The sequence below is a fragment of the Nematolebias whitei genome, chromosome 14 (genome assembly GCF_014905685.2).
Source record: "Nematolebias whitei isolate Nwh7 chromosome 14, NemWhi1, whole genome shotgun sequence".
In the NCBI taxonomy this organism is placed as follows: Eukaryota; Metazoa; Chordata; class Actinopteri; order Cyprinodontiformes; family Rivulidae; genus Nematolebias; species Nematolebias whitei.
Genome location: NC_056511.1, coordinates 6,463,449 through 6,479,001, shown reverse-complemented (window position 1 = coordinate 6,479,001; position 15,553 = coordinate 6,463,449). Strand labels below are relative to the sequence as shown.

The window sequence follows — 15,553 nt, the reverse complement described above, 5'->3', positions numbered from 1 at the left end:
GTTCTCCTAAACACGTTGAACAAACTGCGATGAGGAACACGCAACAAGCAAGGTCGTATCTGAGGAGTAAAAGTGGAAGTTCACGGTTTAAAGCCGACGAGCAGCAACAAAGCGCAGCAACCGTTAAATATGCAGCAGTCCGTCGAAGTTAGCTTCAGCGGCTACAACGGAAAATAACTCACCTTTCTCGGTGGGGGCTGCATCCTCGTTTTTTAACATAAACTTTTTACACAGAAGCCGAAAGTTTATCTGGAAATGTTCGTCCAAACGGTTTTCGAACAAACGTAAACGGAGGAGGGATGTTCCCGGTCCGAGTCAGGCGACCATAACGAGTCCCAAGTTGTAAGTTGAGTCCGGTTGAAAACACTGTGGCCCCGGGGAACAGAAAAAACACGGCCGTCAATCGTCTGGACGAAACCCTGCCCACTTCCGGTAAATGCTACAAAATAAAACCGGAAACTTTACTTACGTGCGGACTCTTCAACGTAAAATGTCAAATGCAAAATGTAATAAATGTTAAAAAAAAATAGTATTACACAATTTGTTTTGTTTATACTACTACCATTACAAATGAATTGCAATTAAATAAAATAGAAAGGTAATAAATTGATTCTTAAGGCACTTACTATTTCTTTCATTCAACCTTTATTTATACAGGTTAGTCTCATTGAGCCTCGAGGACTCATTTACAGAGAGCTGTTTTAAACAAAAAAAATACAGATGAGGTATACAATAAGCAATCGCGTAAAATGCTTATAAAATGAAAATCAAGTAGAAGAAACGATATATAAAAAAAAAAATTCAAAAACAGCTACATTATAAAGCGATATAAAATACTAAAAACAGGAACATGTCTGCGTTGGTTTTTGTCATGAACTCAACAGTTGTTTAAAATCCCTTAGAGTTGTCAAGGTCAAGAGCTTCAGATCTTTTTGCGAGATGTTCCAGGTCACAGGAGTGTAGGAGAAGGCCCTTCTGCCTAGTTCGGTCCGCACTGAGGGTACACTGCAGGTAATAATGTTTAAGAGCGCACGCTGTAACTGCACTGACTAAGTGGCATGTAGGAGGAGATATAAAAATGTAATAAGTCAAAATAATCTATAATTAAATGATAATTAAAGCATTCAGATATGTTGATTTTTTAAGTGTTTTATTTGTTTCTATTTACAGTGCTGTTCTTTTGTTTTGTTTATTTATTTATTTTTATTTTACGTCATTGTCATCAGCGTTGTTCAGTTAGATAAAACCCTGCTGAGCTCAAGATCTTTTTTCCGAGGGCAGATGTCATAAAAAAAATTGTTCAAAACAAGAAACAATACAGGAAAAAAACACAATTACTGATTCATAATTAACATGTCATGCAACTGCTATTATTGTATGTTTTTTATATTGTTCTGTACTTTAATTGCTGGGTTGTAATAATAACAATAATAATATAATAAATAATAATATAATAATATAAGAGGTTTAAATCTGCACACGTAAGATGAATAATTAACTTCTGTTATACAAGTGATCCATTATGAAACATAATCTTTTAGCAGCTTTGTCACATTTATCCCAACTGTTTGAAAACTATTTTAACATGATTTTATTGTCACTAATAATATTTTAGTATCTACTGCTCTTATTTAAATTTCAAACAAACTGAAAATAAAGAAATTATGAAAATTATGCTGGTTTTTAATCGGTAAATTTTGGGTAAACTGTTCCTTTTCTTCATTGGTTATTTTGGGTCACGTGACCCAACTTTAAATAAATCAAGCGTTCTGTTGCACGTTTATTATTTCCTTTAGTGTTTTCAAAATAAAATGTTTTTTTATTTATTTACTGTATTACCAACATTTTGCATCAAATGTTCACGTTAGAGTGAGTGCTCAGCTAAGTGGATGACAAAATAAATTTACAAACCTACAAATTTTTATAAATTGACCAAAAATATATATTTTATATAATATACATATTAAAAAAATATTTGGTTCATTGAACTGTTTCAATGCGTGAGCTTTAATTTACGCCTTTTTATTGCAGACATGATGTGAACATTTTTGCTGTGGTTCTTCTACAATGTTGACAATTTATTTAAAGAAATGAATTTTAAGAAACAATATTAATGTAGATAATAATAACAATAATGTCATAGTATGTATCACTGCATTTAATGAAAAATAAACAAATGGACAGAAAAATTTGATATTCATGTGGCTATATTTTTATATTGAATAACCAATATCTAAAACCAGATGAAAATGTATCAGTGACCCAATTCATCGTCTTTCTTCCTGGGTAAAATCGTATCATTTACAGCTTCTGATGAACAAACAAACAAACATAAACATTGTAGACGTAGAAAAACAGATACAGAGAGAATCTTTATTCTCCTGCAGGAGGAAGGAAAAATTCATTATCATAATTTTACAATGAACTTTGAAACCCTTACGCTGCTTTAAGTTGATTTGTTCACTTTTTCCATGAGGGAGAACAACACAGACGTAACAAATAATATTTCCAACAGAACTGTGAGTAAAACTTAAAGCTGTCAAATTTTTACAACTCTGACTCGTGCAAAAGTTTCATGGGACAGAAACTGTACCAAACCCAGCCGGTTGATGGTCCGCTTGTCCTGAACCTGGTTCTGCTAAAGGTTTCTTCCTCACGAGGGAGTTTTTCCTTTCCACTGTCGCCTTCATGCTCGCTCAAGATGAGAGTCTGTGATGGAGTTAAACTCAAAGCAGTCTGCTCCTCAGATAAATAGTGTTACCTTATTATTTTTATGAATGTTTTTGTTTACTTATTATTTTTATATATGAATGTTTCTGTTCAGTGCCCTGAGATGTTTCTGTTCGGCTTGGCTCTGTATAAATAAACTGAATTGCATTGGTTTGATAAAACTAAAATGAAAGCTTACACTTGCTCCTAAAGAAATAAGCAACAAGTGAAATGAGATGGATATGCAACTAATATATATATTTTTCACACAATGAAACTATGTCTAGCTTAACCAGAATCCAACAACTGACCAAAATAATATTGCTATTAAAGAAATGCTAATAAATCGTTTCTTTAGCAAGACTTTTGATTGTTTTACATTTCTCTTTTTTGGGTGTTTTGAATATCATGGAATCAAAATAAAGCGAAAGTGAGCGCTTTTATTCTGAAAGTCACAGACGTTGAACCGGATGTGCTTCCATTTTTTCCGGTTATCTTCCAGCGCATGTCTGTCCTTCCTGTCCGGCCACAGATGAACGTGAAGCACGAGAGTTTAGCGTCGGGCGCGTAACTGGCTCCCCTGAAGCTAACTGATTAGCAGAGTTAGCTTTCAGCTGGGATGTCGGCGTGGCGGCGGCTTCACGGACCGGTGTGGACGGGGTGCTTGCTCTGCCGGACCGCGGTGACCCGGCGGCGCACTGCCCGCAGTGAGCGTCTGATCCTCGGTCACAGCTTGAGCACAGGCGGACCCCTCCGAAATGACTTCTATAAAGGTGAAAACAGCCAGCTTAGCTTAAAGCGTTTAGTTTAAAATAAATATTTAGTTATTAAACGTCTTTTATTCTGCATTAATACTTCCTGATTCAAGGTTACTGCGGGCGATAACGTTTTTGCCGGAGTCTGCACGTGTGTTCACCTTTTAGCAAAATATCTCATGAACCACTGGATGGATTTAAATAAAACTTTCAGGAAATAATCACTGGATATATAAATCTACAACTGTTTAACTTTTAGAGCTAACCAGTTCAAACTGGCCGCCACAGCCAACTATCTTAAAAAACACAAACATAGAAATAATTCAGCCACTTTTACAGATAAGTTGGTAAAACTTGGTGTGGTAGTAGCTGAGACTGATCTCCAACACATATACAGACAGAGAAAACAGCTGTGCAAGAACTTAATTGAAAATATGTCAATAGATATCTCGAGTCAAAGCTGTTTTGTCTGTTAGCTAAATATCTCATGAGTCGCTGGATGGATTTCAACAAAACCTTCAGGAAATAATCGATTCAAACTGTCGGCCTAAAACTGGTCGTGTCTCTGGATGGTGTGTCCTTACATAAAAACAGAAAACTGTTATGGACAAAAGAAGAACCTGGAACTCATAACGGCTCATGAAGGTCATGTGTAGAAAAAAACCCAGGAAAAGGTCCAGCAAAGATCTGAAACAGGATCTGAGCATCCTTCAGCTGAACCTCGGCTGCTTGGTGTGGAAGTTAAAAACTTACGTCAGTGTTGGTATTTTTAGCAGTTTGACAAAGATTTGTGAACAGTTTTGTCTTGACAGTGGATTTCTTGTTCAAACGTAAAAAACTTAAAGTTACCACTTCTCTGTAAACACAACACTGGTTCCTTTGGTTTTGTTTTGGTGCCTTTTCTCAATATAATCAATATAATCTTAATGTAAACAATATAATCTTAATGTAATTGCTTCATAAGCAAAAAAAAAAAAAAGTCTGAAAATGGTCACGAACAAGGACTGGGTTGAAAGAGAGTCAAAAAGGCACCCAAACCACCGGTCGACACCACATTTACAAGTAAAGTAAATAAACGAGGGAACGCTGGTTTAAAGTTTGTGTCGTCGTGTTTAGACCTGGAGGCCCGGCTGGCAGCGGTGAGGGAGCAAGCGATGGACGCTTTGAAGGGGAACAAGTGGATCGCTTATGAGGTCAACCCCAACCTTCCTCCAAAGGAAATGGACATCGTGATCATTGGAGGGGGTGTGATGGGCTGGTCCATCGCCTACTGGCTGACGCAGATAGGGAGAGGGGTGAAGATCATGGTCGTGGAGAGGGACGCAACTGTAAGTGACCCGATCACACATTTCAAACTTCTACAGAAACTTGTGTCAAATGTGAGCTGAGTGATCATGGAGGACTGCATCGAGCCGACTGAGTGGACGTTCTGAGCTTCACCTGCAAACGTCCGTGAAGAGGGAACCACACACACACACACACACACTTCATAATGACAAAAACAATAACAAAATATTTTAAAAAAAAGCAGCATAAAGAAGCAAACATAATGACAGAAATCTCTGACAAAGACTCAACAATAAAAAGAACAGAAGCAGCAAATCTAAATTAAAAAAGTGGCTACAATAACAACATTCATGTATAATCTTTAGAATGACACAACTGAGAGGTGCAACGTTACTACAGTACAAAGAAACGCGTAGAGGCAAAAGGTAACGATTAAAATGCAGAACATTTAAAGATTTATTACCACAAAGAGACGAGCTAATATCAGTGAGAGGAACATTTTAAATAAACGACTATAACAACACGGTTTTAGACAGTTTATACACACAAAGTGACGTCGAGGCCATAAAATAAGACCCAGTTAGAATAAAAGATAAATTCTCTCCAAGGAGAAACAAAAACTGAGCCTATTTTTTTTCCCATGTTTTCCACAACTTGAACATATTTGTAACAGTTAACCGCCAACATATTTTCTGTGTGATTTTTTTTTTTTCTCGCCCCAGTACTCCCAGAACTCCACGGTTCTGTCCGCAGGCGGGATCCGGCAGCAGTTCTCCCTGCCTGAGAACATCACCCTCTCCCTGCTCTCGGCAGACTTCCTGAGGAACATCAACGTAAGTCGCTCTGAACTGTTGGATCACGCCGAGAACGAGGGACGAGTTTTTAAATCGCCCGAGATGTGAAAACACATCAGAGGGAAAGTTTTGTTCAAACCTCACATGGGCAATGTTTGACCCGAGGGCCATTCTCCATCTGGTCCCCAGTATCCTTAACTGAAAAGAAAACTTTAAATAAAGTTGATCAAACCTGCATTTTATCAACAAAACTTAAGGAAATCTGAATTAAATGTCTTGGGACAAATACATGTACCACTTTTAAATTAAGATAAGCCAAAACTTGTTTTTTTTTTTTTAAACCCAGTAAGTGATTGTTTCAAACAATCAAGTGTAGACGGTAAAACTACCGTGGATTTGAGAAAAATATTGTGCAGGTTTTATTTCGACCGGTCTTTATGACATTTCAACGAGTGGTTTTAAAATGAAACGCCTTCATCAGCCCACGCATGAAAATAAGATCTGGTTTAGTCTGTTAGCGAAATTTCAGACTTGTAGTGTAGAGAGGATCGTAAAATAAGATCAATATGAGTTCCTGACTTAAAGAATAGAAACTATTTTCTTTACAGGACGCTCGATGGGTAACGTTTTGTTCTTCTGTTCGTACGTCTGTACGTTTTTTTTGGACTCGAACTTCTTTTGCGTACTTAGTGTGATTTTAGCCGTTCAAATAAAACGTTCGGCTCGTTCGGGAGATGGCTGCTCGGACTTTTGGTTTTTGTAACTCTTGTACGTTTCAAAAACATTTTAACTTTTTTTAAAATTAATTTTCCTACTGAAAGTACATTGAGATGTCTTTCTCTCTCTCTGAATTCTGCTCATTCTGCTTGCTCTATTTGTTTCATTATGCCACAGATTTTAGCTACATTTAGCTTTTAGCCACTGTTTTTCTACTTTAGCTACCATTTTACTAACGGTAGCTTTTCGTTGCTGACGTCAGCGCGGTTTCTGCTGGTTTTAAGAAATCAGTTCAAGCCTCCAGAACTCTGCAGTTTGGCTCTTTCTCCGCCATCATCAGCTTTTGGCAACAGATAAAATTAGTTTGAAAATATTAAACAGCAGAAAAACATGCATTCTGCTCATCTTTAGTTCATCCAGAGTTTGGGGTCCTAATCTGTTGGAAGCTTCAGAACAAAGCATCAGCTTAAACTTCACTTTAAAATGACTAATTAACAGTTTATGTATTTAAATTAGCATTGAAGTGGTCTTAAACCGACGGTTGGAGCTCTGATTACTAACTCTGGACGGGCTGGTTGTAGTTTTTTTTTGAGCTTTCTGAAAATCTTTATAGTTTTCTTGTTTGTGTCCTGTCAGGATTATCTCGGCATGATGCACGAAGACCCTGTGGATCTGCAGTTCAACCATTCAGGGTACCTGTTCTTAGCCAACGAGAAGGTGGCTCACATCATGGAAGCAAACTACAACACCCAAAGGTCACTTTTTTACTTTGAGGATCTGGTTTTGTGTCCCTGAAGCAAAACTGATCCAGGCTTTTGTCTCGTCCCGCGGTTCCAGGCAGATCGGAGCCAAAGTTTCCCTTCTGTCTCCGGCTCAGGTGAAGGAGAGGTTTCCCTGGATCAACACAGACGGAGTGGCGCTCGCTTCATACGGTGAGGACAAACAGAATGAGCCGATATCGAGTCGTTGGGCCGAATGTAGCAGCTGGAGGGAGAACGAGCGGCAGCTACGTGTTTATTCAGCTGCTTGAACACTCATCAGCTCCTCGGTGATTAAACAGAAAAACAGCCCGTTTGTAATAAACTGATGTTCAATAAATCAAGATTAAAGAGCATCCGTCACGTCCTGACAGGTGGAGTGAGGACGAGGACTCAGGCTCACCGTCTTAAAGCAAACTCAAGGATTAGCTTTTCTGTAAAAAAAAAAAAAAAAAGCAGCTGAACGACTGCTGAAACAGCTGGTCAGGCTAAAAAAATAAGTATGCTAGCTAAAAGAAGCTAGCTAGCTAAAAGAAGCACAAATTTAGCTTAGAAAGCAAAAAAAATTGCTATAAGTAGCAGAATGCGAGCTGAACGCTAGAGTAGCAAAGACTTGTTCAAAGCGTAAAGTAACAAAAGGCTGGCTAAAAGCTAATATAAACACAACGTATCAAAAGGCTAGCTAAAAGAAGCAAAAACTTGGCTAAAAAAGTTTGCTAAAAGTAGCAAAAGGTAAGCTAAAAACTAGAGTAGCAAAAAGTCAGTAAAAGCTAAAGGTAACAAAAGACTGGCTAAAAGTTAATACAAGTGCAAAGCAGCAAAAGGCTAGCTAAATAAGCAAAAAAGTTACCTAAAAGTAGCAAAAGATAAGCTGAAAGCTACAATAGCAAAGACTCAATAAAAGCTGAAAGTCGTAAAAGGCTGGCTAATACAAACGCAATGTAGCAAAAGGCTAGCTAAAAGTTAAAGGTAGCCAAAAAGTAGCTTAAAATTTTTTAAGTAGTAAAACGCTGGCTTAAAGAATCACAACAAAAGCTAAAAGGATATGGTAGCTAAATGTAAGAAATGCTGGCTAAAAGTAGCTAAACAAAAACTGAACAAGTGAGCTGAAGCAGATTTCAGAGAGTGTGTTTTGAAGGAATTGCACACAACTCAGTAGAAGTTCATAGTGCTAAAGACTTAAAGTTAAATAATTTGAAACGTATAAAATGTACAAAGGTCACAGCAGCTGTCTCGTAAAGCAGCAGATTGTTTTGATGTACAAAAATCACACAAATGATCCAGACGTAGTTAAACTGAGAAAAACACAAAAAACAAGAAAATAGGACGAACGCTGACTCAGCATTCACACAATTAACTGAAATGAACACAAATATTCAAACCCAGGAGGTGGCAGAGTCAGTCTCACAAACCGTTTGTTTTTCAGCTGCTTCCTGTGTGACACGTTGAAACCGTCTTCAAACCAAATGAAACGAGCAGCAACTTCGTTTTGTTAATCAGCAGGAGTTCTGTAACGGATTCAAGCCGAACTTGTTGTCTTGGCCATGGCTCAGATCAGCTGAGGGTCGTTGTTGCGGCTGGTTTCTCTCTGACATGCGGGTGTTTGGTGCCACGTAGGTCTGGAGAACGAGGGCTGGTTCGACCCCTGGACTCTGCTGAACGCCTTCAGGAGGAAGGCCCTCTCCCTGGGGGTCACCCAGTGCTTCGGGGAGGTCACAGGTCAGTTCGGACCTCCTCATATAACAAAAACTGGGTCTAAATGTTGACCAGCAAGTTCTTTCAGGCTGAAAACCCAGTTTTGAGTTCTAAATTTAACATCACACACGTTATGTCCAGTAACCACCGACCGTTTAATATTCAACATAAATGAGGACGAAAAGTGTCTCAGATGGCTGCAGTAAAGTTTAGATGCAAATATTGGAGATGGATGGAAACTGACTGCTGTCCACATCATTATGAGCTGCAGCTTTTTATTTTATTTTAAACATCAAACACATGAAAATTACATTTATACACCAAGTTCTGAAGCATTTTCATAAAAGCTATAATCAGAATTTTATACCATTTTTTTGTTATAACAAGCTCCAAAAGCTGATTTTTGTAAGTAATAAAATAAATCTTTATAAGTTAATACAAGTATGTTTTTATATTGCTCCTCATTTTTGTTTATTTTTATCAGCTGAACATCTGTCCTGTTTTTGTATTTTAGCTGTTTGTTGTTGTTTACACTGCTTGTTGTTTGCCCTCGACAGATTTTTTTCATACAAAAGCCATTTTAAACACCGTGGACGGAGACACCTTCCAGCTGAGGAACATCAGGTCCGTCAAAGTGAGTGGAGCAGGAAGCTCTGAAGTGACAGTCACCCATCAGGCGAAAGGCGGGCGATTACCTAACTGTTCGGGTCAGTGTGTCAGCAAAATATCTCGTGAACCACCAGATGGATGTAAGAGAAGATAGAACTTTATTGATCCCGCAGGAAATTATTGTGCCAGAGTTTCAGTACAAAGGAACATGAATAAGAATCACAAGATATAAAGACAACGGAGAATATAAAAAAAATGCAAGCAATTAAGTTCTAAACAGGTGCAAACATTAAAGAGTTTATTGTAATACAGGATTCATTTTATTGTTCAGTGTGCAGAAAGGGGGCGGAGTTGAAAAGCTTGACAGCCACAGGGAGGAAGGACTTCCTGTGGCGTTCTGCGGAGCACCTCGGTGCTCTCGGTCTACGACTGAAGGTGCTGCGGTCAGAGTCCAGAGAGAGTCGGAGTTGGAGTCGACCCAATTCAAGTTGTTCACCGCAGCAAACCCAAACATGGCTACAACGCCGCCATTTTAACCAACACTGAGCTCAAACTCGGTGTGGTAGTAGCTGAGAGTCATCCAAAATGTAAAACCTGAGCCCAAACAGGCTGCATGAAATCTTTTCAGATGCAAGTGAATAAAATGTCAAATCCCTTTTATGCATTTTACCTTAAAAACACTTGCGCAGTAAAATACAGTAGTCCCTCTATGATCGTCTCCCCCCCCCCCCCCCACGATAGGTGAAAAACCGCAAAGTAGGGACGCTATATATATTTTAGTATTTATGTTTACTTTAAGGCTTTATAAACCCTTCCCACACCATTTACAATGTTCTAAACTCTTAAACCGACGTCATTTTAACAACATACGTATATGTACTGTACAGTACTACAAAGCTCTGCAGACCAGCAGATTGGTTCTGGCTGGGCTCGGTTCTGGTTCTGCAGACCTACCCTGCAGTGACGAAGTCCACCGTCCCGTCCAGGATGATGTGCACGTGGATAATGGAGCATCAGGATTATTATTTGTAACTTTCCTGCCAGATCTGTGAGCTTCACAGATCCATCGTTACTTCTTTTACGTTACAAAACATTTCAGCAGAAAGCAGTGGCCAGAAGCACTGTTGGCTTCTGGGTAGTGAAGTTCTTTGATTGGCATTACAGTGTAGGCTTATTGAAAGAAAACTACAAAATGGTAGCGCTTGTCCCAAGTATTTTTTCGTTAAGTTTTTATCTTGTACTGTCAAAATCACGTGAGTAATATTAAAGTTGACAACCGTTGAAAAAATCATGAAAGTCGAACTGTAAAGTAGCGAGGGACTATTGTATTAGTGTTTTATCCTTTCTTTCTTGTTTTTGATTGTTTTATTGTTTTACTGACATCTTGGCCAGGCCATCCTGATTTTGTTTTTTAAATCTGGTTACAGAAAATCACCTGGACCCAGACGTGAGCTCGTGTCGCGTCGCTAAACTTATTTTGACTTTCTTCCTCTCAGCCTTCAGTTTTCTTGACTGTTTTTTTCCAAACAGTTTTATAATTTATGATTATCGCCTGCCACCAAAAAGTTAAAGCAGACGATTATTTCTTTTCCCATGTCTGTCTGTTAGCAAAATATCTCGTGAACCTGGAGACGGATTTGAATGAAAGCTGAAGTGATAATTGGAGTCCATCTGGAGCACTTCAGCCACAGCTGAGCGATCCTAAAAAGCATTAGCTCCACAAATACTGACCTAATATTTGGTGTGGTAGTAGCTGAGAGTCATTCCCAGTAACATCGTTGTCATTTTCCACCTTTAGCTGGTCGTAGTATAAAGCTCTGGCAGGAAATGTTGAAAATGATCTTTATATTTCGATCTAAACGTTTGATTTTAAAATGAAGATACGAAGGAGCTCAGACGAACAGAACTTCAATGTTTCGTTGTTTATTTGGAAACGTTTTGTAGAAAAAGATCTGACGTGGAGAACGAAGTCATCCTTAAGAGCGATGTGGCTCGACTTGTTTGTATTTGGACACAAACAAAAGTAATATTTCACCTACGTGTCCAGCCTCTGAGCTTGTACCCCTGCAGCTGCCCCGGGGCAGAAGGACCCACAAGGCCTCGGTTGATGAAGCCTCGTGGTTCATTTTGACCCAGAGCAGCAGGCGGCTCGGCTTTTTGAACACAGAGGCTCCAAACTGAAACCCTGAGCCTGAGAGTGACTGTGTGGGCAGAATAAACTCCCGTTCCGGTAGTTCAGTAGTTGGAGTTGATGGGGCGGAGCAGTGGTATTAAAGTGATGGTGTGTGCTGAGCAGGTGCGGATGCTCAACAGCCTGGACTACCAGCCGGTGGATTGCGCCATCGTGGTGAACGCAGCCGGAGCCTTCTCTGCGAAACTGGCAGAGATCATGGGAGTCGGCCTCGACCCAGAGGAGATCATGGCTGGATTCACGATTCCCGTCGAGCCCCGCAAGAGGTGGGTGACCGGCTCCAGCTGCTTTTAGCTTCAAGGTTTCTTTTCAGGATGGAGCAGTTCATCTCCACTGGTGTCTGGAACCGGGAGGTAAACGGTCGGGTCCTTGTGTTCTGGTTTTTAGGTACGTTTATGTGGTCCGCTGTCCTGACGGGCCAGGTCTGGACTCCCCCTTCCTCATCGACTACTCGGGCGTTTACTTCAGAAGAGAGGGTTTAGGAGGAAACTACATCACCGGAGTGTCGCCAGAGGAGGTCGGATCGATCTCTGAGCGCAGTATTCACGTTTAAAAGTTTGAACAGACGATCTGATCGTCTCGTTTTGTGTCGTCAGGCCGAAGAGCCGGACATTAGCAACCTGGAGGTGGACCACCAGTTCTTTGAGGACAAGGTTTGGCCCAAACTGGCCCATCGAGTTCCAGCTTTTGAAAAACTGAAGGTAAAACAGTTTCTGAACCGAGTTTGAATCCACAGCTTTGGTGCGAGACAAGCTCGTGCTTTTATTCTTTATGTGTTTTATAGTTTTAGCTTCTAAGCACGCAGAGTTTAAAGTAGATTTTCATTTTTCATGTGAATTACGTGGTGATGCCTTTAATTAAAAAAAACGTGGTTCTCTTATGTCTTATGCTTCTTTTTAGTTTTTAGCTACTGTTTAGCTTCTAACAGGTCTATTATTATTTATAGCTTTTGTCTCACCTTTTTCTGCATTTAGCTCACCTTTTGTTACTTTCAGCTAAAGCTAGCTTTTTGTTATTTTTATCTTTCAGCTAGCATTTTACTACTTTGCTACTTTAGTTTATTAGGACTATTAGCTTTTAGCTAATGCTCTGTTTCTTAGTTTTTAACAAATCTTTTGCTGCTTTAAGCAAATCTCTTGATTCTTGTAGCTAAACTTTTGCTGCTTTTAGCTAGTGTTATTACTAATTTTAACTCTTAGCTACCATTCTGCTACTTTTACTTTTGGTCTAATGCCATTTTTAGCTCTTAGCTAGCCTTTCATTGCTTTAAATTACCCTTTTGCTACATTTAGCTCTTTTTTGCTACTTGTAGCTAACCGTTTGTTGCTTTTTAGCTAGTGTTATGCTATTTTCAGTGTTTACATAGTTCTTTTGGAGGTTTAAGCTTTTTGATAACCTTTTGACGCTTTCAACTAAACTTTTGCTCCTTTTAGCTAACTTTCTGCTGCTTTATTGTTTGCTGATTCTAGCTAGTGTTTAGCTTTTTTGGGCATTTTTCTTTTATCTTTTAATTCATGTGCTGCTTCTTTTAGCTAGAATTTTTAGCATAGCTAGTGCTCTGTTTATCTTAGCTTTAACAATTTAGTTTTAGCTTTTTCAGCTAACTTCGGCTGTGTTCTCATGGTTTCCACTGAAAAGCTGTTTTCTCTGGTTTTTAAAGACTTAGAACTCGACTTGTTTTTTTTTTTAGCTGCAGCTCGTCTTCTTCTCTCCTCAGACTTAGTGAATCCGCTCTAACAGCACGTTTGACCCGACCCCTTGTCGGCTCTTCTTCCTGTCAGGTGACGGGCTCATGGGCAGGTTTCTACGACTACAACACCTTCGACCAGAACGGCCTCGTCGGTCTGCACCCGCTCATCACGAACATGTACTTCGCCACCGGCTTCAGTGGCCACGGCCTGCAGCACTCGCCGGCGGTGGGCCGGGCCTTGGCAGAACTCATCCTGAAAGGAGGCTTTAAAACTTTGGACCTGAGCAGCTTCGGTTTCGGCCGGGTTCTGAAGAAGGAGCAGATGTTGGAGCGGAACATCGTGTAGCTCGGCCACAACTGGAATCATCTCGATTAAAGACGGTTGGAACGCGATCAGCTTGAGGCTCGTGGAGCTTCAAAACGTTGAATTTACTCAAACTGTTTTATTCATCCGACAGAAAAATGATCATTTAAAATCAAAAACGTGATTTAATCTTTATCCAATAAATCAAAGACAAAACCGAACAGACTTGTTTTTTGTTGTCCATTATCGAACGTGCGCGTCACAACAATCAGTGAACCTTTTTTCACAAGAAATATTAGCGGTGGCTACTCGTAAAAACGTCTCCGTACTTCAGACTGATTCATTTCACGACCGAGAAACAGAAATGTCCGTTTGGAGAAACTGAAACAAACGCAGGCGACGTTTAGACCTCAGTCTGCGCTGTTCTCAATAAAAGAAATGTTTCTTAAGTCATGGCGTAATGTTTAAGTACTACACCAGCAAATACCCAAACTGAAGTACACGTACTCAGTCTGAATACAACTAGTACTGGGACACCCTAAAGTTAGATTTGGACTCATTAAAGCACCAAATACAAACACGAGTTTTAAACTCTAAAAAAGTTGATTCTCTGGACGGGTTCAAAAAACAAAAAAACCGTAGAAACGTTCCGTCTTTCATCCGAAAGTCTTCATGAGGAGCTGTGTTCAGCTCAGTCTTATAAAGCTTTTAAGACTGTTTTCTCATAAAGTCTTATAGAGTTTTAAATATTTATAGTTTTAATCATTACACTGCAGCACAACATGCACCTCATGTTAATATCAAGCTTGATTTTTAACTAAACCCTAACATTTATAAATATAAGTCCTCTCCAGGTCTTGGTTTTCTTTATGCCGATGTTTTTCAGGATGTAATCACCAGATGGCGTCGTAATTATTTTTAATTTTTAATGCAGCCTCTGGTTAATCTGGACAGACCTGAGCTAAGTTAGATTTTTCTACCTGGAGCAGCATCAGGACTCTGGATAATCATCTTAAGATCAGTCAAACACGTCGGTCAAAGCTGCACTTGTTTTGTGTAAATGTTGCAGCTATAATTAAAATACCTGCAACTTTTAATGTGCATTTTGATTTGTATATCCAAAAAAACTTAGAAATTACACTTTTAATTTGAGTATGAAAGAAAAAATATATAATTTGTGTGAAACTATAATATGTCTTAATGTTTCAGGGTTAATGAGCGTTTTATGTTGCGATATCTGCAGAACATGAGATTAACTTTGTTACTCACAGATTAAGATGACAAAGACTTTAGGCTCCTGTTTTATTCTTCATCGTTCATAAAAGTGTTAATAATGAATGTTTTAACAAAAAGAAATGTTTTATAATAACTTAAAAACCCAGAAAGACCACTTTGGTTCATGTCTTGCCTCGTTCACAGTAAAGATGCTCAAACAGCTCCGGAGCATCTGATCGTTAAAACGAGAGTGAATAAATTCTGAAACGGAGTAAAGATCAGAAGAATGGCAGAGATTCAAGTTCTTGACTGGAAAAATGCCCTGAAGTGATTTTACGTGCTTTAGGCTGAAACGTGCCTCCACAGATGTTTTTACCTTCCTGTGTGTCACGAAGCTGCTCCTCGTGCAGTAAAACCACGCCGACGTGTTCCTCCTGACCCTGAGGTACCCCTCACACGAACTTCAGGCTGAAGGAGGCGACGCCGTCATTTCCCAGGTATGAATCAGGTTGTGTGTGTGTGTGTGTGTTAACCTTTAAAAAAAGTGAGAAACGCCCACACTCAAAACATGACATCATCTCCTGAGATGTTGAAAACGTCAGGAAACGTTACAGACGGGCTTCAGTCCGTGCACGCACTGACCTCAGAAAACATCTGTAAAAAACAGCTGTCAGTTCGACATAATGGGCTAAACGTTGGTTTGGTGGTAGCTGGGCGTCATTCCCAACATGTACTCCTAACGAATCATACAAGATCGTGATCACTAATTCACTTTCAATTCCCTTTTTTAAGTTTAGTTTGTGTTTTCTACGTCAGCAGGTCCAGAGCG

General features: G+C 39.4%; 2 protein-coding genes across 2 annotated transcripts in view; one reads left to right on the top strand and one right to left on the bottom strand.

Annotated features, from left to right (window-relative positions):
- The window catches only part of LOC119419885 (F-BAR and double SH3 domains protein 2), a 39,925-nt gene extending 39,661 nt beyond the window's left edge, over window positions 1–264 (bottom strand). The window contains exon 1 of the mRNA XM_037687251.1: window positions 183–264. Coding sequence (XP_037543179.1) covers window positions 183–203 — 21 coding nt within the window. The 5' untranslated portion in view covers window positions 204–264. The remainder of the gene's footprint in view (window positions 1–182) is intronic.
- Window positions 265–3,193: 2,929 nt separating this feature from the next.
- On the top strand, window positions 3,194–13,730 carry foxred1 (FAD-dependent oxidoreductase domain containing 1). The gene is made up of 11 exons (XM_037687249.1): window positions 3,194–3,482; window positions 4,581–4,792; window positions 5,474–5,584; window positions 6,899–7,017; window positions 7,100–7,194; window positions 8,638–8,739; window positions 9,273–9,349; window positions 11,621–11,781; window positions 11,903–12,032; window positions 12,112–12,216; window positions 13,297–13,730. Exons 1-11 carry the CDS (start codon window positions 3,329–3,331, stop codon window positions 13,549–13,551), a joined length of 1,521 nt encoding a protein of 506 aa, XP_037543177.1. The 5' UTR covers window positions 3,194–3,328; the 3' UTR covers window positions 13,552–13,730.
- The last annotated feature ends 1,823 nt before the right edge of the window (window positions 13,731–15,553 follow it).